The following is a 26,378-nucleotide window of genomic DNA, read 5'->3' as shown; positions in this document are numbered from 1 at the left end:
GTGAACCGTACGGCCTCACTTCCGTACGGCCTTGCGGAAAACAAATTGCAGTAGGAAGCAACGGAAAAGTCCAGTGCGACATCAAGGAAGCAAACATCGAATCAATATATACTGTAAGACAGAAGATAGAGGTAGAGGCCCGTAAGTACATACCATGGTCGCACGGCCAAACGTACGGTAGCAAGAGCAAGGAAGTCGTACATCGTAGAAGGAGAATTGGGAACATCTTCAATACAGGAAAAGGAGCCATTCCGTATGGTAGGAACTGGAGAAAGAAGAAGAATCATACGACATAAGCATAGTCATCTATAAAACACAGAAGTTTGAGATCACCATACAGACTCTCTTGAAGGGAAGGAGATTGCAGTACACAGGTAGACATAGAAGAAGGGTGATAGGAGGTTCTAAAAAAAAAAAATACGACGACAAATAAAAAATGTTCACAATGAATAACGTATGATACCGAAGGAAAGGGAAAGACATAAACAAGCAATAAAACACAAGCGATTGGCAGAAAGAGTATGGGATCGGAAGAAAATCACAAAAATGGTGTAGTCAATGAACTTTTGTGTGGGTTTGAGAGTTCTAATTTGGTCTTGGCCTAGGACTTTGCCCAAGAACCCCGTGAGGGCGCTACCCCTCGACCCCGCTCAGGATGATGCCCCCTAAACCCCCAGTTAGTGCAGTTATCAATCGTGGGAAGTGTGACCAGTTGATGAGACCTAGAGCTGCTATAGGCATATAGTGTCTGTGTGCCAGAGGTGGAGAGAGCACTGGAGCAAGCCTTTTGAGAGGGGTCCTACGCTTTGGGGCACTTAGAGTAGGTGTTGGATGGGAGGCTGTCTTGGTGGATGCATAGAGAGCTCAGAAGGAGCTGATCATCCAGTTGGAGACAATAGAGCGACACTTGGCTCAATGTACCCAAGAGTTGGAAGTAGAGAAGGCGACGCAGGTGGCTATCAAGATCAACTTGGCTAAGGCAAAAATATTGTGTTAGCAAATGCTACAGATGCAACATGTTTTGGAGACTAGTTTGGTGCAGGCACGGGAGAAATGTGAATATAATGTGACGGAAAAAGATTTATCCTATTATAGTTATAGTTAGTGTATTCTATTTTGTTAATTTGTCTCGAATATTTTGTAATTGTCATCCGGAGACGACTTTTATTTTGGGGGGATGATGTCGGTAAAATTTATATTGTAGCCGACAGGTACAATTGTATCCGAACGGGCACGTAACGATTGAGTCAACCCTTCAGGAAGGTATATGTACACCGTTCATAATGGACTTTGTAATCATCATTGTAATCAATCATATTGAACATTGTAGTATCTTCTGTATACATGTGAATAATAAAAGAAATACTTCTGTGTTACATGTTCTTGTCTAATGTCTGCATGCATTAATAGACCGTTTACCCTGTACGGTAAACATGGATCTTCCTCATTAGAAACATTAAAAGCATAGATCATTTCAACTAGGGTTAGGAACATTGACTTAATTATAAAATATATTTAATTTATTGACAATATTCAACCATAGGAGTGTTATGGTAAATTGATGTTACAGTTGCATTAAACAATAGAGATGAAAGCTCCATATGTAGATTTACAAAGATGATGTTTCTATTATGGAACAATCGAGAACTAAAGATTAAAATAGAAACTACCTAATAAACTAAAGACTAACTAAGATGATCTTCATGGTTGTTGGCCTAATGGGTTTGCCAGCAAGTTTTGTCTAGTTACTCTTTAACGTTTCCTATCTATAGCCGATCGTCGTAAATGGTTTTGGGGACCCTTCAAAACCTGTTTTTGCCTCATTTGAAAACAACCTGCATACACCCTAAAAGAGAGGCTGGCAACCAGTGTATTGTTTACCAAGGTTGGTCATAAAACAAGAACTTCTTAAATCCCTAACCATTGTGTGCCAAAAACAACCAAACATATCCTTGGAATTTTGTCTACCACTACCCCAATACCCTCATGAAAAATGATAAAGGTATAATTCATATGAAAAGGACTTCTATAATCATCTTCATCGAGTTTAATATATTTCAAGGCCTGATGCATTGCCTTTCTCCCATATATTTACGGCAATCTCCATACCATATGGACTAGAGTGTGGAACATGAGCATCTCAACTTTGGAATTCTAACCGAAGCTATTAACATACATTTTCTTTTTTCACATTTAGGACACTTCAAGCTTACCTTGTAGACTCAAAGCTGTATGGGGTTATTTGAGACGGGGGCAATTTTTTCCAAGACAATCCTACTTCTGAAAGTTTATGAACAAGCTATATAGTTAATTATGGTCCCAACCATGGATATCATCCAAACACTAGAGCAATGGCTATCCATTTCGAAGATGCTTGCAAACTGTCAATAGCATTATTGCACATCCTAGCAATCTTCAGCATCATTCATAATTTCATAACACGGCATTAAGGATTCCCCTTCACCAACTACAATTCATATTCCATGGAACTCATGAAGATTCATAGAATGCCTTCCATTTTCAAACCCATCAAGTTCATCCTTCATTGCATTACGAACTTATGACTGCGGAACACAAGTATCTCATCTTTAGAATCTCCAATTAAAAATAACCTAATAGGTTAAACTGTAAAAGTACTTCTTGAAAGTACGTTTTTCCTTTTTGATGACTTTGATCTTCCCAACTGCAGCCTCTTAGCCCTAAGATGGCTATCTAGAAGCAGATGAATGGATTTGTATCACTCATGGTTTCTGAACTCTGTGCCACTAAGCCCCTTTTTGGGAAGGGGGATCAGGAAACACAAGAAGAGGGTGCCGAGAAGCAAACTCGAGATCCTAGAAAAGATATTTGAACAGAAATTCGATGTGAGGCAGTCAGGGATGGGAAACCAAGGGATGGGGATAAATCATCACAGAAACATATCGTTGAATGACTTAAGTAGTTATTTGGTTCACATAATTTCATACTGCTCATAGTCTCTAGTTGTAAAAATTATTTATGACATCACAAACTATGAGCAAAGGGTCATCAATGCTAACCATTCTCACAGATTACAATAGAAAAATTGCATATTCCAGCTATCTTCAACATTATTTGTAATGTCCCATTTCGCATAGTATATGCCATTACATTATAACAAATCCAAGACAAAGTTTAGGCTTGGAAATGATTTTGGAATTTTACCATGAATAAAATTAAATGTTGTTTTAACAAGATTGATAACTTGATCAGTGTCACCATGAGATTAAGTGGAATGATTTCCAAATGAATTTACTAGAAAGGTGTACATATCGGTCCACTGGCCTTCTCATAATGGTGAAGATGAACTGCTTTACAAAAGATATTATTTTAGTGCAAAGCTTGAATTGCCTCAGCTTCGCATCATATAAAATTGCATACAGACAATGAGTGGGAAGAACCAATATTTGATCTGCTTGCTGGAGGATCTGATCATCATCTAAACTAGGATGGTATGAGCGAATATAGAAAATTGAACATTGGAACAACTATGAATCATGGACTACAATATGATGGAGCGCACTCTGATTAAGTTGAGCAGGGAACAAACTAAAAAAGAGCAGAGCTCGGTTATAAGAGGCACTAAATCACACAAAGGTAGAGAAAAAAGAGATGAAAAATTCATATTCCAATTATTATTTTGCACCCTGCTGCAATGTAATTTCCATCTACAGTCAGGATGTACTTACCCATTCTTCCATCCAAATTATATCACCCATGATGCACATTACGAGATTGCCAAAATACAAAAAATTGCAATGTTCATGCAACTAAATGGTAATCTATATACCGAATTAATTCATTAGATAATTTTATTATGTTTCATACTCACTAGATCTACATTAGGAACGTCGAGTCCACGAGCTGCAACATCTGTAGCAACCAATACTGAAAATTTCCCTTCACGAAACCCATTCAATGTCTTTTCTCGTTGATATTGAGAAATATCGCCATGTAAGGCCTCGCAAGGAATTCTACTACCCAAAGCTACTGAAACATCATCAGCATCTCGCTTTGTTTGAGTGAAAACTATAGTCTTGCCGCCTTTTGCATAAACCTGTATACAAATGTAAACAAAGCACAGTTAAAGACTATCAAAACATGTACTAGATGGATAGCCATTTAGGCCTTTCTTTATATCCTTAACGTGTTATTTCTTTGTGCATTGAATTTATTAAAAGTTACAGTAAAAGAGCTTCTACAAGACTGAAGAACAGAATATTATCACCAACAAGTCTAAGTTCATAAAAACATAACATGTTTCTTTAATGGCATCTTGATTTACAAACTTACCTTGTACCAGAAAACATGTTTGTCCATACCTAATATATTCCAGGAGGGTCAAAATGTAGTAGAATTGTTTTCCAAATAAAAATGAAAGAGCATTTAAACTCATTTCTTCATTGCTTGTTATATGAAGATTATTTAGTAATTTACACATCTTCACGAAACAAACCCCTTCCTATATGGTTTCTTGAGATGAAGAGCCAAGATAAACAACACTCGATCTGACACTCAAAAATAATATATGTCTTGGAGCAGCACACAATAGAAAGTTGGGTAATAAGGACTTCCAAATATGCATGTCAATAATTCTAGGAGAAACAAATTAAAATCAAAGATTCTGCAATCAGGTTCTCTATCTCCTTTGGTTGACTCTCGACTTACCTTCACCTGAAAGGCCACATACCTTAATCCTGTTGATTTTCCATCATCTTTACCTACTTCTTACAACTTCAAATTAGCTAATACAGCAATGGTCTGTCTATATAACGAGCATCTCAACTATAATGTCAAGTTCTTACTCATTTTTCAAATCAGCCTGCAAATTCATTTTTGGTGACTTTCCCAAAGTATTGATTTACAATGGTTGAACATGAGTTCTTAAAGTCTTTTGGAGTAAGCCAAAAGGATTTATTGATCCAGTATGGTGCCATACCAATCTAACAAGTAGAATACTCATGAATCACAAACATGGAGACTTAAATTTAAGATTTCACAAATAGTACCAAAAAATGTGAATGCAACATAGACAAACACAGTAAGCTGCCAGGTGGTCAGCTTTTCAAGCTTACAAACACACAAAGAGATATTGGTTAATATCATCCAGAATTTAGAAAATGGGTTAAATATCTTCAAGTTCAGAATAAAGAAATAAAATGATAGAAGACTAACCACAATGCATCTATTTTGTTTTTGTCATCTTCAAGCCTCTATGATTAGTACAACTTGAGGTTCAATATTTCTTTCCTATTAAGAATTAGTCATCGTTAAATGCGATTTTCCATCAACTCTGCATATCCATCCTAATTGAAGCAAAATGTAAAATGAACTATGAAAAAAATCATGACCAGCCACCTTTCTTAAGACAAGTTCCCATAAAAAATAACGATAAAGTAACAGTGTAGCCTTAAGTTCTTGACAGCCAGCCAAGGCCCACAATTTATGACTTATGATAGAGCACAACTTAACTTTTTAAAAATAATAAAAAGGGTATACAAGGATAACATTATGCAAAATAACGACAGTAAGAAATTAGACTGCCATTAATGATGTCATCTGGGTCTCTGGAGCACTTGAACATTTAGCTTCAATAATCTCCCTCTGCTATGAAGTTTGTTCTCCACTTGAACATTTAGCTTGAATAATCTACCTTTTGCTATGAAGCTTGCCCTTGTTGCAGAACTGCTCTATACCTACTAACCTACATACACCCTTTGTATTGTGTCTTCAAGAAGGCTATTTTTGTAGCAGACACTAATATTGCTGCTTCAGTGTGATAAGAGTCTGTCTCCATGGTGAAAGGAAAACCATAATCCATCAGTCTTTGAGATCATTAGTTGTTACCATTCATTGGAAATTTGATGGTTGCAACAGCTTATAATTAAATCTATTAAAGACCTTTGATTTCAAAAGTTTTGCATTTAAGATTATTACCAAAAGGTATTCACTTGGCAGAAAACCTTTTCTTACATGAATGGAATAGAGCAGTGAGGTACAGGGATGTACTCACAGAAAGTCGTTTCCATCTTGACAAGGACACTTTGTTATGTGGTAGGGCAAGTGCAAACATCAAATGACATGGATAAATATCACATTTATGCAAGGAAACCTCCCCAATTTGGTCATAACATTAGGGATCCCACCACTAAAATATAAATAAATTGAAATATACAAACATACAATAAAAATATTACCATTCTATTAAACTACTGACAATATACAATGAAATCAAGACTAAACCCAATTGTGTCGAACACCGTATTTCTTTTTAATTAATAAAAATGGAATACAATGAAAGCAATGAGAATGCATCCAATTCAGCATTCCTGACAACTGAATGCATGACTAAGCAAAGATAAACACAGTTAGAGGCTAAAGCTAAGAAGCAGCATCCTGTATTGAGCGTTGTCCAGGCAAAGAGCTGCAGTGCATAGTAAAAAAGGGAGGGATTGATTCTGTATAGCGAAGTAACTTGTATCTTGCTGTGCTCCAATGGAGCCATGTCTGCTTTCTGACTGTACTGCCTGCATGCTAGGGTTTTCCATGATTGGGTCTGTCCATGATAAATCTGTGCTGTGAATTTTCTTTGTATGAATATTTACATTTCAACCCATCGGTTTTTAACTTACTTGTTGTAATGTTAATTGAAAATGTAATAAATATACTCTTCAAATGAGATGACACTGATATGTAATTCATATCCAAGATAGAAGAGTGTATGATATTTATAAGCACATTCACACATCCAAATTATAAAGCATGTATGGGGCAGCTACTGGTTGCATGATGTATCTCACATTTCAATAAGCTTTGTAAGTTGAATTTTAGTAGCAAATTCGTTGTATTGGCAAAAATGGCATAGGTTCTGAATTTGTAGGAAGTGTAGTCTTCAGTGTTTACAACAGATCATCTTGTGTACTATTGCCCTTTAATGACTACTGACGTAAGACACTATGAACTTCAACTTGCTTTAGTGTGAGTCTTGCCTTTGATTTCAAAATATTCAACCTGAATTTTTTGCATGGCTGAAAGCCAAATTTTACTGCCTTGCTCCTCCGCTCAAATCCTCTCCAAAAGCTGAAAATTTGGTACCAAAAATATCATTGGCGACAACTGCTTGAGCATTCTGCAATTATCTGAGTGCTTTCCAGACAGCATGTCCTCCTCCATGAAGAATGAAAGCAATGTAAGGCATCTAGCATCGCAGGTTTAGGGGACAATATGGGAACACAGAAAATAGAAAATTAAAAAATCTTCATGACTTTTTTTTCGCTCCATGATAGGCCAATCATAGACATCCTTAAGATTCTGGGGATGTGGTCGACAACCCTGTTGCAGTACTCACATCTCAGGGACAAATGGAATGCATTTCTCACATGTCCCTGAAGGACAAAATGAAGATATTCATCAGTTGCGAACAAAATGCAACATTCATTAAAATAATTTTGAATCTAAATTTGGAAATACATTCAAGTCCAAACAGAGTTCACAGGTGAATACATCCTATCCAATCATTTGGGAATTAAATGATATCAATATTTATATATAATATAATGTCCATGCCTGACAACTATGTACAGACCAGAGGAGAGTTTTGTGACAGGCTAGGCTCAAGGTCACTTGATTTTCTCATGTTAAACTTAACAAACAGATGTTCCTCTCACAACAATTCCAAAGTTCCATATTACCAATTTGCTCAGGAAATTCAAGATTCAGGTCTGATTCACTCTTGGTCCAGTCTTGCATATCCATAGTGGACGCAGGCATAGCACAGACTTGGGGCCGTAGAATCAATAAGGTACAGATGTTGAAACTAACCACACAACTAAAGCCCAGATACGTTTTGCTTTTCATTAAATTTCGAAGAAAAAGTTAGTAAAATGGGTTAATGGCAGTGTTCGTCTTTAAGATATGAGGGGTCAGCCATAGCTGAAGTGGCCCTTGCAGAGCCAGCCCTTTTTTCGTCTTGTTCTTAAAAGTAAGGATTAGAATTTAGTTCATTTACATTAAAATATTTATTAAAATATAATTCAGTAAACAATAATCAATATTTTATTTTAGTATACTTGGATTAGATTTAAATTTTATTACATCTAAATTTATTTAATTTTAAATATTTTAAAATTTATTTGATTTTATTATGTGGATAGATACTTTACAATGGGGTAAAATAGCCTCATGGTGTGAGTGTTTACAGTTCAATTTTTCAACTTAAATTTGACAACTACTTACACATCGATATATATATATATATATATATATATATATATATATATATATATATATATATATATATACTTGGATTAGATTTAAATTTTATTACATCTAAATTTATTTAATTTTAAATATTTTAAAATTTATTTGATTTTATTATGTGGATAGATACTTTACAATGGGGTAAAATAGCCTCATGGTGTGAGTGTTTACAGTTCAATTTTTCAACTTAAATTTGACAACTACTTACACATCGATATATATATATATATTAACAATAAACCTAATATTATGGATATCATTAATAATAAAATAGATCTTTAGTGAAAACTATAAGATACAGTAAATAAATCAAAATAAAAAGAACAAAAAATAGCTTTACCAAAAAGTAAAGCAAGGTCTCCAAACAAAAATGGAGAATATCTATCTATCTATATCTATCTATCTATCTATCTATTCTATCTATCTACACACACATGCATAAATAAATGCAATACAAACAGTTATAAGTAATAACATATGATATTACTTTTATATATATGCATGCATTATTACTTGTGTGTGTGTGTGTGTGTGTGTGTGTGTGTGTGTGTGTGTGTGTACCTTAAAAACAAAATGAATTAAAAAAGAAATAAATGCAATACAAACAGTTATAAGTAATAACATTATTACGTGTGTGTGTGTGTGTGAAAGTACCTTGAAAACAAAATGAATTAAAATAAGAAATACCTATCTATTGATAATTTACTCAAATATGTTTGAAATGTATAGATACGTAAGTAATATTACTCTTTATATATTATATATACGACTCTTTCCTATAGAGAGTAGAACTACAAATATGTAAGCTATGTACTTAAAGTAACATTACTTTATATCTCTCAGTCTACTTTACATAAAGTTTTCTAAAGATAAGAATGTTACTTCTTTTAAACTTATTTAAAACTTAACTTGTAATGTTTTAAATTCATTTTATAAACTTGAATATATTATACATTTGAGTTTATTTAATATTCTAATAATCTTATCTTCGGGCTAAAATATATGAAATTATATGTTTCCAATTTTTTGGGCATCCATATGGAATCACCCAAATATACACTATCTTTTAAACTGTACTGTTGTACCCAAACAGATAACTTAGTCCCAAACATACCAGGATAAAGCTCATACAGGAAGAGATGCTAGCATTTAAAACATGACACATACCATAATGAGGTCGCCTAGAATGGACCGCTTAGATGTGGCAGTTGCTCCTACTGCATAAAGTTTGATTCCTTCTGCCAACTTTTCATCCTTGTCACCTACCTGCAAGAAAATATTCCGTTAAGTCTTAAAAGACAAGACTCAACCTAAAATATTTAAATAAACATTGAAGAGTGACACTCTTTATATTAACTATAAAGCATCTAAAACTCATCACATTGCTTTCCACAGGTTACTTTAATTGTAGAGCTTACGAATAGCTCAAGGATAGTAATTAAACTTAAAGACAAGAAATATATTACTGAGAAAAAACATTCATAATTACTTAAACACCTTGGACCACTCCATTTACTACACATTAACAATAAATTTCAGTGACTGGACATGTATAACTAGCCCATGCACTCTTACTGGTACCAGAGAAGCTATGATATACAATATCTTGGATAGTTTACCGCGAGCGCGCACACACGCGCGAGAGAGAGAGAGATTGTTTATTCTAACACTTATTAAGCCAAAAACAAATCAACACAAGGTCAATATATTGAGTTTCTGACAATGTGATATAACTAGATTTGTAAAGAGGTGCACACCTGCAACACAACAGTAAGTTCAGAGCCTTGCATTTCATCTTGAGTTTGAATCTAGTCGAGCTTAAAACATAATAATAATTAATTACAACTAATGACAATAATTAATCTAAGGCTTCGGCCCATTACCTATCAAAAAAGAAAACTAGATTTGTAAAGGTTCAAAGAATAATCCCAACATAACTGTTAAAATAGAATTAAGGGCTGTGATATCAAAATTTTATTTCTGTTGGAAGCGATGAAACTATGACTGCAAAGATTTAGATAACATTTCCAACATAACTTTCAATAAAATCAAGAGTGATACTGATATTAAAATTTTGAAAGAGATGATGAAATTGTAAACACAAAGGTTCAAGGTATGTTAAGCTGTCAATTCCTGTATCTGAAGGTTCAAAGAATAATCCCAACATAACTATCAAACTAGAATTACGGGCTGTGATATCAAAATTTTATTTCTGTTGGAAGTGATGAAACTATGATTGCAAAGATTTAGATAACATTTCCAACATAACTTTCAATAAAATCAAGAGAGTGATACTGATATTAAAATTTTGAGAGAGATGATGATATTGTAAACACAAAGGTTCAAGGAATATTCTAAACTGTCAATTCGTGTATCTGATAATCTGATAACTTCTAAGCTAAAAGAGGAATATAACACAGGCTTCAACTTCACTGAATGGTGGACCATTTTCAGGGAGGGTGATGAATCAGCAGACTGTCTGGTAAATTAAGGGGCTCATCCGAGTCATTGGTCACCCAGAATTCAACTGCTTGGAGAAATCTAGAAGCTATCATTCTAGTTTAGATCCTTGTAGACTACCTATATATTAGAAGAAGGCTTCTAATCTCAGTGGGCTATTATAATTTATACTCTTTACACATCTACCTACATTCTCATCTATTCATATACTTACGTGGTTGTGATGAAACTGTGCGAAGATTTAGATAACATTTCAAACATAACTCTCAATAAAATCAAGAGAGTGATATTGATATTGAAATTTTGAGAGATGATGAAATTGGAAACACCAAGGTTCAAGGAATATGTTAGACTGTTAATTCGTGTATCTGATAACTTCTAAAAGCTAAAAGAGGAATATAACACAGGCTTCAACTTCACTGAAAAGGTGGAACATTTTCAGGGTGGATGATGAATCAGCAGACTGTTTGGTGATTGCGGGGCTCATTCTTGAGTCATTGGTCACCCAGAATTCAATTCCTTGGAGAAATCTAGAAACAATCATTGTGGTTTAGATCCTTGTAGGCTACCTAAATATTGTAAGGTGGCTTCTAATCTCAATGGACTATCATTCTCTTTACACATTTACCTAAGTTCTTATCTATTCATGTACTTACATAGTTGGATGTTCAAGAGCTCTTATCACTTCTGTCTTTTGCTGAAAGCAGCTTTTGCCTTATTTATGATGCAAACATGACTATTTGCACCAGGAAACCTGCACTTCCCATGGTCATTTATAATATATATGGACAATTATAAGTAACTCTTATTATTTCTTTACCCTCTAGAATTGTTGTTTATGCAAACCACATTCAAGTATCACAAAAGTAAGGCCTTCATTAATCTCTAACCCACAACTTGCATCAACCAGTCAATGACTAAACCCTCATTTTTCTTTTCTAGGCAAAAAGGTTCTCGGTTGATAGCACGTGAAAGATTCAGGGGTTTAAGCTCTATCTGAATAGATGAATGAAAGACTAGGAAGAGTGAACTCCTGTTACATGTTCTATCCTTTGGTGTGGATGCAGCATCTACAACTGGTGCTCTAGTCTTGATGACAGAACCACAACTGTAAAGAGCAAGATTTTAGCGTTGAACGCAGAATCGGACATGGGAAAAGAGACAGCAGTTTATTTGGTTGAGTATGTTCAGCATGTTGATTCTTGGAATGCATAACACCACCTTGCCAGCGTTTGGATTGTGAAATCGGCAACTTCTATTCCTCTGCCTGCTTAGCGTGAACATGTATACCAAACTACAGAATTGGTTTCCTAGTTTAAAAACCAATCCAAATGGAAAGGAAAGGAAAGGAATGGGAAGGTGCTTTTATAGTCCACAATACCAGACGTGTTTTTCAGTCTATACATGGTGACAGCAATATGAGACTACCCCATACTCTTTGAGAGAGACACCTAACTATGCTACAAACAAGGAGTACATAACCTACCCCCTAGTGGGATTTGAACTTGTCGCCTCTCTTTCAACACTACAAGTTCCCCACCACTAGTGGGATTTGAACTAGGAGTACATAACCTACCCCCTAGTGGGATTTGAACTTGTTGCCTCTCTTTCAACACTACAAGTTCCCCACCAATAGGACAGAACCTTCTTTCTTTTTCATCAAGATTTCACATCAGAATACCTGTGACTGAATTTGCTTGTTTATTGAGTTTCACCAGAGAATGCTTAAACAAGACTAAATGCAGAATCAAACATGAGCATACAGATATTAAACGTGTTCATAAATGTGCCATCCAACCTTACCAAACAGCAAACATAAGAACTCAGAATTTGTGTTGAATGAAATTAAGATACAGTCTGACCTTAAGCTCCAGAAATAAAATATTGCGCACAAAAAGGATTAGGCTCCATCAGGTACAAATTTTTTTTAATACCCAGCATTGTCAGTCACTGTTATTAATCATCAACACTCAAATATAACAAGACTATGCAGTGTTCGATTGCAAGAACCAGCTTCAGGTTGCGACATTCGAATAAATTAATAATAGACTTCTGTGTTTAACTTGTAGCTGGGTATTGACAGAGATGAGCTTGGAGAGGAAGCTTGCTATTACCAGTGAACATGGCTATGCCAGAAATACTCACACCAAGTGTATCAGGCTGCTCCAACAAGTTGCAGAGCTTTGACTTGCCAAGTTAACTAAGGAAGTCCCAAAATACCCAGTCACAATATGAGGTCACTTTCATGCGCCCAGCATCAAAATTCATTGCGAAATTTTGTAGTGTTGCGGAGCTTGCAGGGTGACATGACAATAACTACATTCGTAGGTTGTTTGCTTCAATATTCCCCTTCAATATATTGAACTTCTATAAAGCCCCTTGGTGATTTAACTCATTTAATATTATCAGCAATATCCACCAAAACCATAAGTTCGCAGTACTAATCGCAAATATAAATCAAATCACTGAAATATAATCGTCTCGAATGTCAAACTTTATGCCACCAAAAGATTATTTCAATAAACTCCCCCTCTTATATGCTGCAATTAATATTCTCACTTCACTGCAATTAATATTAAGCTTCAAAAGTTAAGGCGTCCAACTCCCATGATAATAACTCCTAGCAGAATATAAATACTTATTTTGAATAAAACATCAAATTTCTCTCCAAAGGAAACTTCACAAAATTTGCCCAAGATGTGGACTCCATCACAAATCCACCCCTTAGGAAGAGCTAGGTTTTCATCCAACCCTTTTGTAATACGCCTGAATGTTTTCGTCTCCAAAAATCATAAAACATTTATTGAATCCAAAAGCATACTAATACAACATCAAAAATGAAAATTTGCCCAAGATGTAGACTCCATCACAAATCCATCCCTTATAAAGAGCTAGGTTTTCATCCAATCCTTTTGTAATACGCCTGAATGTTTTCGTCTCAAAAAATCATAAAACATCTATTGAATCCAAAAGCATGCTAATACAACATAAAAAATGAAAAATCCCCTTACAAAGATCTCCAAGAAACATCCATAAGATGGGCCAACTTGGCATAACTGGAGAAATATATTTAATAAAGGCATTCTAATAACATTTTATTATTATTTAATCAAATTCATTAATATTAAGTCATCATCGGAATCTAATTTTTCTTTTGACAATTAATAAAAATCAATTTAATTGATTGTTACCTTAAAAATTAAGGACATTACACCAAAGTCTTGACTGACGAGGAGATAACGCTCTGTTTCTGCTAAAATTTTGGAAACCTGCAAACAAAAGTCAAAGGCCCTCACTGCTGACCCACAGGACTACAGACGCTTCAAGGCAACCATGGTCCTGATCTGTTGGAAGTCTGAGAGATTTTAGTTTGGTCAGTCAGCCTAAAAACATTAACTTTGTGAATACTTGACTAAGCTTTTTATATAGTTTCTTTAAGAATATAATCATTGACTGTACCATGTAATCAAAACTGTATGAATCTGGTAACTTTAAAGTTACAAGTTTGGCTTTGGATCAATGTGAAGTTGGGTGATTATTGTCTTTGGCCTCAGTCTGCAGATTTGCAAAACTCTTTGAAGCTATTAAAAAAAAACTTTGGGCAATTTTGGCTTTTTATTGTTAAGCCAACTAGCTTGTAAGGCAGAAGGGCTCCATCTCAAACCTCACTTATTATAATGAAAAAAACAAATTTGTATTAACTATAAAGAAACCAAATAGAAGGCTCATGCATTAGAGAGAGTACATATTTTACTCCGAATGGATCTTTTGCACAGGTCATCAAGACAAGGACTGGGCAAAGCACCATAACTATAATTACAAATGTTCTTAACCTATGTTGGTGCACATACCAGCTCGAAAAGAAAAAGAAACATATTGGCTGTTTGAACTAATATTACTCTAGTACTATAGATCTGCATTTACTTCCATTTACGCAATTAGGACATTCAGTAAAATAAATCAAGCGTTCGAAGAACAAAAGGAAAAAGCATTGAATTTTGGCTAATGTTCTTTATCAAAAATTAGGTTTCTTTTGTTCAGATCTGAAATCTTCACGCCTAGGATTCTCAACTTTCTACCCAAAGACTTGTTTTGGTAAAATAATGAATGAATAAATGAAATGATCAAACAATCATTCAAAGGATTACAATGACCATATTTCTATAACGAAACAATTGTAAATTAGAGACTATCTAATATTTACATAAGTTACAATATTGTCCATTAATAATAGATATTTAAGATATTAATCTAATAGGACTTACAACAGTTATAGCAAGTTCCAGTTGGGATTATAACATGTAAGTTGTAATACTGGTTGTACTTATAAATCAACTAAGACTTTATGTCAATAGCTTAACTTTATAGTATTCATTCGCGCAGTAAGAAAGGATGCAGCCTACCTAGCTAGGTGCATTGTTTGAAAGAGTGTGTAGCTAGCCCTTAGAATATTGGCAGCACAAGCAATATAATCAATCTGACAGCTAGCAGCAAGGCCCATTCACTATTCAGTGAAATTATAGATGTAATTAATTATTGAGTACTCAACAAAGCATTCACAAGGCACAAGTGACAAAAGGCATACAAAGCTGGAGAGTGTAATACACAGAGAATCATGCTGTTCAGTTGACACAAATCTGTGTCTTAGGTCTCCTTTCAAATTTAACTTTTTTGTGAGTGCATTATAAAATCATAGTTTTAAAGATCCCAGGAGATAAGGAAAAGTAGAAAACGAAAAATATTGGATTTATTGACATTATTTTTAATCAACCTAATCTTGACTGAGCTTCTAATATATAAACTATACTTTATCTTGATTGCCATTTTCTACAATTTAATTTGTCCAAGATCTTTATTCATAGAGAGAACTTCCAAAGAATGAAGGTTTGGGTTGGGGCCTATATGCAGGCTGACATGTTTGTGTAATCAGAGATGCATGCAATGAAAATAAAAGATGACAAAATTGAGAATTCTAGGAGTGTTACAAGGGAAAATTAGATAATGAAATATACTGGGTACATTTCAAACACAATGTTTGAACTAAAGAGTAAATGAACTAAACGAAGTAGAATTTTCTGAAACAAAGATATGTGGAATTTTTAACTACGTAATATAGCAGTAAGAGTAAAACTTAAGGAGTTCTGAAGGTTGACATTGAATTAAGACCAACCAAAACTTTATTTGAGTTTATTAACTACAATTTGCTTGTTTAATTTGTTTATTATTTGTTTATTAAGTACAATTTACTTGTTTGTGCAATAGTTATAAAATGAAACTTGCCAGAGCCTTTTATTCATAAGGAAAAGTCCCATACGTGTCTTTCATTCATACTAACACAATTATGCAAGCAGAGAAATATGGAGTGAGAATAAAGAACGGTATCTACCAAGTCAATTGTCATTGGCTTATCAAGGTGTTTCCTTGCCAGTTTCTGTACCCATGCTGGCATTGTTGCAGAGAAGAGCATACTTTGTCGTTCATCTGGAATTTTATCCAATATGACTTCTACATCCTCTTCAAATCCAACGGCAAGCATCTGATCAGCTTCGTCCAAAACTAAAAACTGAATTTCATCAAGCTTTAGAGTTCTATTATTGACCAGATCAATTATCCTTCCAGGTGTTCCCACCACAATGTCAACACCACGGGAAAGTGCATTTTGTTGAGCAGTATATGAAACACCACCATATATGCAAACAGTTGAGAGGAAAGGTGCAGACTCCTTGAATTCTTTCTCAACCTGCTTTGCCAATTCTCTTGTGGGTGCTAGAACTAAAGCTCGAGGAAGTTTCCTTGTTCTCCTGCAGTGGGATCAGTTACAAGAAATTAGTTTGCCGAGTAAGTTGGTTAGAAAATAACTTACTATATAAAGAAAAAGTTTGACAATACCATAATAATTTTGAGAACTAACCTATACTGATTATTTTCTTCATTGTCCTCAGTTAGGCGTTTTATTATTGGAATTCCAAATGCCAATGTCTTCCCAGTTCCAGTCTTTGCTCGGCCTATAATATCACGCCCATCCAATGCAGGAACCAACACAGCCCTCTAAATGCCAGGATACACAACCTACATTAGCAATCTCAACCTAAATAAAGCTTTCATTTGCAATACTAATGTATATTTAAACTAAAGATTGAAAGCACTAAAATAAAATAAAAAAGACGAATAGGAGTGAACCAGAACAAGGTTGCCTGCCTCAACACATTGTGGTTCTCATGGAAATGTGCAAAGGTAGTACAGTTTGCCTTCAACCTCATCTAAATTCCTGCTGTAACTTCCAGCTACAACTAGGCTAACAGTATACAGTCTGAATATGAGGATTTATTCAAGATTAATGTGCACTTTTAGGGACCAAATGGAACCCCAATGACCATACATGAAATATCTAAAAACTAAAGTAGATAAAACAAACAAACATAGAAATGGGGGAAACGAGAGGGGAAAGTCTTTGGGCCTTTATGTAAGTACTCAAAATTTCAAATACATAACGATGGTGTTTACCCTCAACTAACTACTCACCTTTTTTGTAAAGGAAAAATAAGAGTAACGTCATAGCAGAGCAAGTAGATTTAATTGGACTTTGTAATCTGATTTTGCGAACAGAAAACTTACCGTTTTATACCATAGTAGCAAAAAAGTTAATGTAAGACTAGTAGGTGCGACTTAGTGATAAAAGTTGAGCATTACCACAAAAAAAACCTGAATTGGTATTGAAACAGCATGTGAAACTGTGATAATCTAGGCCCCAATACACATGGGCAAAGTATATATAGTAATACCAAAACATAGGGACCAGGCCCCTGTCTGTATTCCAAGGCTGTTAGATAAAATGGGGGAAAAAAGGAAATGCATGAGGTCCAAATTATAACAAGGAAAGAGCGAAAGTTGGTAAAACAACAGCTTCTTAATTTTTTTTTCAAGCAGGTATGCCAAAGCACGTAGAACTTCCATCTTAGCCTAGGGTCACTTAACTTTATATGAAGATAGACTGGAAGTAGTTGACCCATCGCTCTGCAAAAACTAAACATGTCCTGAGTATGTCGAGAAAAACGAAATCAATATTAATTTTACTGATTCTGGTTATTTGCTTTTATGCATTGTAAATGCATCCATGATTGTAGACATGCTGGTTAAGAAAATGAATTACGAGCGTTCAGTAACAACAGTAAGATATGCCAGCACGGAAAGAAAAGATAAAAATAAAAAGCAAAACTAAAATGCTTATAGCAAAGATTTCAAAGAATTAACATATCCACATATGTAGCCATGTTCAATTAGAAAAAATATTAAAATAAAATTAACATACTCTGATAGGCAATACAAACAGTTTTTCCATTTAAGTATGTCTAATTTTGCATCTAAATTAAGTTTGATGTAATGACTACTCTTCAGAGTAAACAAAACCTTACGAATCCAACATACAATATTAATCTACAGCATATCTGAAAAAACATGAAACCAACCTGAATAGGAAAAAGGTGTGTAATTCCTCGCTCGTTGAGGGATTTCACAAGGCTCTCTGGCAAGCCAAGACGCGAAATTGCTAGATTCTGATCCTCGTCGTCATTCTCAAAATCGCTTTTATCCCCTTCTTCGTAACCATCGCCAATACTCAAATCTCCTCCTGTTGATAAGCCCAACCTGTCCAGGGCCTCCTCACTAATAACAGAAGTAGGGGAGGCAACTGCAGAGGGTCTATGTGTTGACGAAGATTGTGAACAAAATATTCTCAAGGCATGACCATGAAGCGAAGAGTCGAGTGTTCTTCTTGAATGGATTTTCAACATTGGAAAGCCTAGCAATTGTGCTCTGTCTCCGAAATTAACAGAAGAAGACGAAGAAATCGCTGATGGTGCATGAAGTTTTCTAGAGACGTCAAGTGACAAAGCTTGCAGGTGTGACGAGACACTCAACACGGAAGCCATAGTTTTTTAAGGGGTTCAGAGGGTTTTACAAAGGGTTTTAGGTATTTGAAGTTTTTGCAAGAGTTTCGAATAGTTTTCGAAGGTTTCAAACGTTCTCCAAGAATCTGAAGGGTTTTAATTTCCGCTGGAAACTTTCAGCTAGTAAGTTTCGTCTTCTGATTGAATGAAAACATAAACAATGAGTAATATCACCTGCGTAAAATTGAATGATTAGCGGAATATACTCGTCTGCCCCGTTCAAAGCGGTCATGGAACAAAAAATATATATTTTCTTCAATATGAAAATTCAGAAAAGGTAAAAACAAGAACTTTCTCTACACTGGACATTGCACTTGAGAGTCCGCAAAAACTGTCTTCATGGCACAAAGAAAATTTAAAAATCTGGACGAATATACTGTAAATACTGACCTCAAGACGAATGCTAAGCTCATTCTTGAAAAATATAAAAATATAAAAATGCAGAAACTACTGTTGATTCAAAGCTGCACGAAGAGGAACAACCATGTTCCCTTCAAGCTCGAATGGGAGAACACGAGCTTAAAAAGATAAGATAAAGCGGGGATTTTCGCAAGGTCGAAGTGATTATTGGTATATGGCGTTACCAACATCCACGTCGAAACACCGAAGTTGAGGTGTCCAAATTTAGTGACCTGAAGTGAAGTAAATGGGTTTACGGTATACGACATAGATGACAAGGGGTTAGGCTGGGGTCCCAAGGACACCCGCTTCCTTAAAAATGCAGCGGGTGTTGCTCAGATTTTTTTAGAGATATTTAAAAAAGAAGCGGTCTTATAGATTTATAAGTGAGTCCGCTTCAAAAAACAATATAGCTCCAAGGAAGTTTTTGTCTCATGAATTTTTTTTTAAATTAAATTAAATTTATTCATAAATTTGTTTGGGGAGAATTCATTTTGGTGGGAAAATAAGTGTAGATTGTAGATAAATGGCATAATTCATCCTTAAGCTGATGGGGCTAAATTTAGCCTCACCCCTTTTTCACCTGCTCAAATTGAGAGGGCTAAAAATTTGGGGCTCCTATTTTATAGGAAAAGATTTCAATTAACCCTTTAGTCCCCCCTAAAAAAGTAGCATGGAGCCACCCACTCCACAAAAATAGAGCCCAAGCCCCTCCCATTGGACCCTTGCCTTAGGCCGGTAAGGGTTTGTCTCATATTTATTTTTATAATTTTGTTTGTCTTGTTTTCTTAAATACTTCTTTTTATTCATTATTGGTGAATGAATGAGTTTAAGTTTTTTAATAAGTTTCATGGGATTGGTTAGTCTAAGGGACCACAATTCTAAATTAATTTTATATTTTCTATTATGCTTAATTTCTTCTTATGTATCTTGATAATCAAATTAGTAGCTTGCTTGATCTTGTCCTCAAATAAATTCTCCATGTTGTCAATTTTCAAGATGATTTCTTATTAAGTCTAAATGTCATTATATTTTGTGCATTCAATATGAAAGTGTCGTTCAATCTCAACTACATTTGCCTTGCAAAATCTACAAGTCCTCTCTTTCCACTCCTTTTTGGGTCTTTTTCATCTACATATCTTGCATCTAAGATGATGTGAACTTGTCCTCAATTGACTCACTAACACCGTAGCTTTCTCTTTAATAGTTGTCTCTAGATAAGCTTTATCACAATGTTCTTGAGTAGGGTTGAACACTTTGATATAATGCATTCTTTCTTATCCATGTGATTAGTCCATATGGCACTCCAAAATTTTCCTATGACAAACTTCTTTATTTCCAAATTGGTATTAGGTCATTCTTGTAACTTAATGTGGCATAGGCTCAACCACTTTATGTTTTATTTCATTGAAGCTTTCTTTTGGCGAACTAAACCCTCTTTCATTACAATTTTGGGTCATTGTTGGTTATCCATGCTTTCAAGTTTCTTTAAATAGCATATTAACCAAGTTATCACTATTGCTTCCAATGGGAAAATACCAACTTTTGCTATTAGAATTTCATATGGCATTGAGGTCTTGACTTTGAAATCGCTAGCGATTAAGTGCTTGTAAATCCTCTGTAATTGTCTTCACTCCCATTTTGTCATGGTGCCTCCCTGTACTTCACAGTCATAGAGAACAATTGGTATGACCAGCAAACCAAAAATATTTTCCTTGATTTCTAGTCCCAAAGCTCATCATTTCTACATTTATTTTGAAGTGGGTAGGACACTTTCTATCCCATTATATCATTTTTGCTTTACAAGTCTCCCAACTAAGCCTATAATGGAAGTTAAACCCCAAATATTTGTATTATTACACAATATCTTTAATTTTAGTTGTGGGCTATATTCAAGCGCTACTTAGTTGTAGACTTGTATGCACAACTAATGCTCTATCTATTTTAGTTGTGGATTGCATTCAAGTGCTACCTTCTATTTATTTCACTAAATGTTATGAGTCAAACAAAAGATTGTTTACACAATTTATTGTTATGTATATGTAATGTAATGGTATTAGCATCTTTACATATATAGATATCTTAGAGCATTCAAAAACCAATTATTTGAACAACACTTTGATTTGGTGCACTAAGATGAATTAGAAGCTTGTAAGAGTATTTTGATTTAGTGATTTATAAATTCAAAAAAAAAAAAAATCAAAGTTTGAGTTAGGAGAATTTGTCCCACTAATATTATGGAAACCTTCTATAACTAGATGCATGGATTTCAACGTCCTTTTTGGCTACGGGTCATAGGATGCATGGGTCATCCTCGTGCTTACATTTCTTGATGTGTGTGTTTCATTATTTTCTTTGTGATTTATGTTTGTACTCCACTTTACATGTGTGAATTTCCAACATGTTCAAGATGAGGATTCCTTAGCATGTTGGTCATTTGTGTTATTTGCATTGAGATGAGTGTATATTGTTAAGTAAGGTTAGTTGCTAGAACTTGATGCATTTTCTTGAGGTGGTATTTTCTATCTAGTGCAAGTGAGATAGTAGCATACTTAATTATTATTATGCTTCAATTTAATAGTGAAAGAAGTATTAATTAAACCTAAACAAGTGTACTTACAAACTTCATTATGTTTTGAGGCATTAATAATTATTTTAAATTTAAATGATAACATGATTTATAAATTAGTTAAACTTAAAGAGTTTGTGATTATTATGTTGAACATTGTTAGAAGATTTTGTTGGATATGATTGATTAATTATGTGTTGCCTTTGATGTTACACAAATGTCATATCAATTGACAGACAATGCTTACCAAGCTCACTTGGTCAGTAAAGATAGTTTTCCTTGTCTACTGAGCATTCATAGGTTTACTCTGAATAGATGACAGTGTCTTCCAAGCTCACTTAGGTGTCGAAGGAATTTAGGCAAAAAAGAGTGTTAACCGAGCTCACTCAGTTAACGAAGAGAAAGTTGGACATAATTATTATTCACTGAGTTCACTCTATTGCCAAAGGATTTCTACAAGTTCGCAGTGTTAACCGAGCTTCTGTTGCTTAACACAAAGAATCATTCCAAAGTTAGTCTCTACGAGCAGGGTCGACTTACGAAGGATTTTCTTGTTTTGGCTTATGAAGCTTAATTACTTTATGTATTGATTCTAGCCAACTATGGTGATGAATATTGGTTATTGTAATTTGAATTTGGGCCAACTTGACAATCTAGATGGTATAAATAAAAGGTCAAGATGAGATTTCTAGTGTGTGTGTGTTGATTGAATTGAAGAAAAGAGAGGGAGTGAACTTAAAGGATAAGCAAGTATCCTTGTGGAGTAGAAAAGTAATGTTCGATCAAGAAGGATCAAGTTTAAGTAGAAAACATATCTAGATTCAGTAATTTAGTTACATCACAATCAAGTCATTTCATTGTTACTCTCTAACCATTGTAGCGGTGACCTAAAATCTCTTAACAGAGTTGGTTTAATAGCCAGTTGTAAATCCTCTAACAAGGTGGCAATTCCATTGAATTATTTTAAGACCTCTTGCAAGGCCACTCCTGGCAGGGTGATTAAATCCCCTAACAAGTTCACACCTAATAGTGTGTTTTGTAACCTTTAACAAGGTTGGCTCCTAATATGGCTCACTTCAGAAGAGTGAAAAATAGTAACTAGTTACATTGGTGGTTTTTCTCAAATTGGGTTTCCATGTTAAATCTTGATGTCTCATGTGTTCATGTTATTTCTCTTATACTTGCAAGTTAATTACTGTTAATATTTTAAGATCTGCTAAAAGTAATTCACACTCTATATTTACCGAGTGACAGCATTTTCTGTGTGCTTATCGAGTAACAACAACAATTAGTTTTCTCAATCTAAAATTTATTGTTGACATCTAAGGGATTTGAAATTTATTTTAGTAGTAACTGATTCACACCCCCCCCCCCCTCTTAGTCACTCCTTTTATATTTCTAACAATTGGTATTAGAGCTGCTGGTGCTTACAGGAAAGGTTTCAAGGACCTAAGCTAAAGATCAGGATGTCTTACAAGAGAGAGATCCCAAAGCTAAACAGAGACAACTTTTCAACATGGCAGGGACTCATGAGACTTCATCTGGCCACCATTAGTGATTCAAGCTACAAATACCTTGATGAAGAATATAAAACTCCTACTGGTGCATTATCTATTGGAGATCTTGCTAAGAAAAAGAACCATAACATCATGATGATTGATATTGCCTCTATTCTTAGCTATGATGAATTTGATGGTATCAAAGACTGTAAAATTGCTTTTGATATATGGAACAAGCTTAAGGACATCTATGGTGGTGATGAAAATGTAAGGAGAGTTAAAGCAGAGAGCCTTATAGGACAGTTTGATCAAATGAAAATTAGAGAAGATGAAAATGTTTCCAAATATGTGAAAAGAATCAAAGCTAGTGTCAGTGCAATCAGAGCTTCTGGAGGAGAAATCAAGGAAGAAATTATTGTAAGTAAAGTTCTCAAAACATTTCTTCCTATCGATGCAATTAGAGTATCTTCTATTCAAGAAAAGAGATGTGACCCAAATCACAAGTTAAGTTTGGATGCCCTAGTAGGAAAATTGACAACTTTTGAGCTAGACAACTTTGACAATTATGTTCCAGCTTCCAAAAATGTTAAGTAAACATTGTGAAACTAAACTTTCACTCAAAGAAAAAGGCAAGAAAATAAAGGACATTTAGTCATAAAGTGAAGAGGAAATAGAGGAAAGTTTTGATAGTGATCTTGAAGTTGTTGACGCTTTGCTTGCAAAGAAATATTTTAGAGGTAGAGTAAAGTATAAAGGTAAAGTTCCTTTAATCTGCTTTTCATGTGAAGAAATTGGTCATATTGCTACTAGGTGCCCAAACAAAGAAAGAAAGGATGAGAAGAAGAGCCACAAGTACAAAGGCAAGAAGGAATCCAAAAGTCACAAATCCTTCAAAAACAAAAGTAAGAAGACTTGTTTTATGGCTAAAGATTCTGATAACTGTGAAGATGAGATAGTATACATTGCTATAAAAGATGAATTTGATGAAGAAAAAAATAAGATGCCACTTATCTCCCATGTTGGTAAAAATGACACATGGATCATAGATAGTGGATTTTCACATCATATGATTAGAGACAAAACAAAATTTGAACACTTTGAACACTATGATAGAGGTAGTGTGTAATGCCCCGCCAAGGGATACAAAGAATTAACCTAGAATTTCACTAAGTTTGGTAGCAAATTTTTTTTTTTAAATTACATGAAAGTAAATACCACATATAACTTATTCACAATAACGGAAGCAATAGCAATGTCCATCTAGAGAGTAAACATGATATGCACAACAGGTTACATTCTTTAAGATCCCTTAACGTTGGATTACATACATGAATCCATCTAATACAACATCCACATGAAATAATAAAGATAAGTCCAATGTTCAATTATTACATATCCAAATGCTCATTCATCCTTTGTACATGTCACAGGGTATGAAGGCTTAAAAGAATATACATATGTAGAATAAGGTACATCATCCTATTCTAATCCATGATACATCAAAGTAAAGATAATCACATGATACTCATGATACATCATCATAAAAGTCATATACATCCATCATAAAGTTCAAACAAAATAAACTAAGTGCACGGTTCCTCCCAACCGTTAATAGCATCATTAGACCATCGTGGGCCCTAGCCATCCCTCCGTGCGTAACATCCCAAATCACCGAAGAGATCATCGGTATTAAAATAGTAGGAATGTCACTCCTAATAATTACAACATCATATGTAGAAAGTAATCTAACATGCAATTATAAGCATAAGATAACATCATCTAACATATGCTAATCATCAATAAAAGGATACATATCCACCATCACGAAGGACGCATCAGCCACGATGTCTCAATAAATCTCAAATGATAAGAGTGGAAAATACACTACCACCCAACCGTGTGGTACCTAAGTAGTCCACTCCCACCGTGCTGAGGAGATAATCTCAAGTCCCAAACAGGCTATCAAAAACCACATAGCACAAGTCTCTAAAGTCTAGGAATCCTAAAAGTATACTAACTCAAAGGTTCCAACCACAAAACAAACATCTACTTCCCAGAGGCACACAATGACATGTAGCAACCTACTATGCAAGCGGGAAAGTGTCATCGCATTTATCTCGTACAAGTTACCCTGGCAGTTAGCTAAACTCCACGGGTCCATACAGATCTCATGCGGCCACTAGTATCCTTTCATACTAACAAGGCATACTATGGAATGCAAGGTCGCAACCATGCGTTCTCTCTACTCCCATCCTAGCCTATACAAGCACTCAAGGCATGGGCGAGAACCAAAACTCTAATCTTTTTAGGTTCATTCAGTTAGTACTAAGTGTGAATGTTATCACTTATTAATCCAACTTACAATGAGTTACCCTGGCAGCCTCTTAGGGCCCTGGCCCCCATTGCAAGCCACTTCCCGACACTACATGCAGATATCCTACCCTAATGCTCATGATATCATAATCATAAAGAAAGTCCATAAAATCATCAAATATCCACAATAAGAATCATCAAATATCCATGATAAAATCATCAAATATGCATAAAAGCATCAAATCTCCATGAGCAATATCCATAGAAAATCATGACTACAACAGCTCTCTATTGGCAACTGAAGTATCACTGATAATCAAAGTATCCATTGGTTCTTAATAACCAGAATATAACTCAAAATAGATCATCATATCCATTGGTTCTCAACAGGCAACCGAGAATATCTCAAAAACATATTGATCGAGGACTCCAAAATGGTTGAGTCATACATGTCACAACATGACATCATCAAGAATAAATCCACATATTAGTCCCATCATGGCGACTAGAATATATCCAAGGATAATTGATCGATGACCAAAAATAATGGTTAAGTCAAGGGTCTCAAACATAAGATTCTCAACTTTAACAATCAGTAATCACAACCAATACATAGAGCATTCCATCACATAATCATGGTTGGGTTTATAAAGATCGAGAAATAAAACATCATCATGACATCACAATCACATAACCCCCAAGCCTCTGGTAGACGTCCTATAACTGGTCAATACTAGTCAACCCAAAACCCAAAACATTAGCATAAGGAATACACAATGTAAACACATGTTTTGGTTTTGCTAAGTGTTCAAATTTAAATTCAAATGCCAAATTTCAATTTATGTTTCCAAGTTTAGAGAAAGAATTTAAAGGAACATTTTGTACGTTTTTCCCATGTACTATTTTTGGATGGAT

General features: G+C 34.8%; 1 protein-coding gene across 1 annotated transcript in view; it reads right to left on the bottom strand.

The window, feature by feature from the left end:
* The window catches only part of EMB1138 (DEAD box RNA helicase (RH3)), a 49,245-nt gene extending 30,057 nt beyond the window's left edge, over positions 1-19,188 (bottom strand). The window contains exons 1-6 of the mRNA XM_089821958.1: positions 19,074-19,188; positions 18,204-18,857; positions 16,649-16,785; positions 16,124-16,538; positions 9,445-9,543; positions 3,851-4,075 (exon numbers count right to left, since the gene is read on the bottom strand). Of these exons, the coding sequence (XP_089678084.1) occupies positions 3,851-4,075; positions 9,445-9,543; positions 16,124-16,538; positions 16,649-16,785; positions 18,204-18,665 (1,338 nt within the window). The 5' untranslated portion in view covers positions 18,666-18,857; positions 19,074-19,188. The remainder of the gene's footprint in view (positions 1-3,850; positions 4,076-9,444; positions 9,544-16,123; positions 16,539-16,648; positions 16,786-18,203; positions 18,858-19,073) is intronic.
* Positions 19,189-26,378: the final 7,190 nt, after the last annotated feature.

Source organism: Cupressus sempervirens, chromosome 3, assembly GCF_028749045.1.
Source record: "Cupressus sempervirens isolate cs-2001-9-10 chromosome 3, ASM2874904v1, whole genome shotgun sequence".
NCBI classification, from domain to species: Eukaryota; Viridiplantae; Streptophyta; class Pinopsida; order Cupressales; family Cupressaceae; genus Cupressus; species Cupressus sempervirens.
This window is presented reverse-complemented; position numbering and strand designations above follow the sequence as displayed.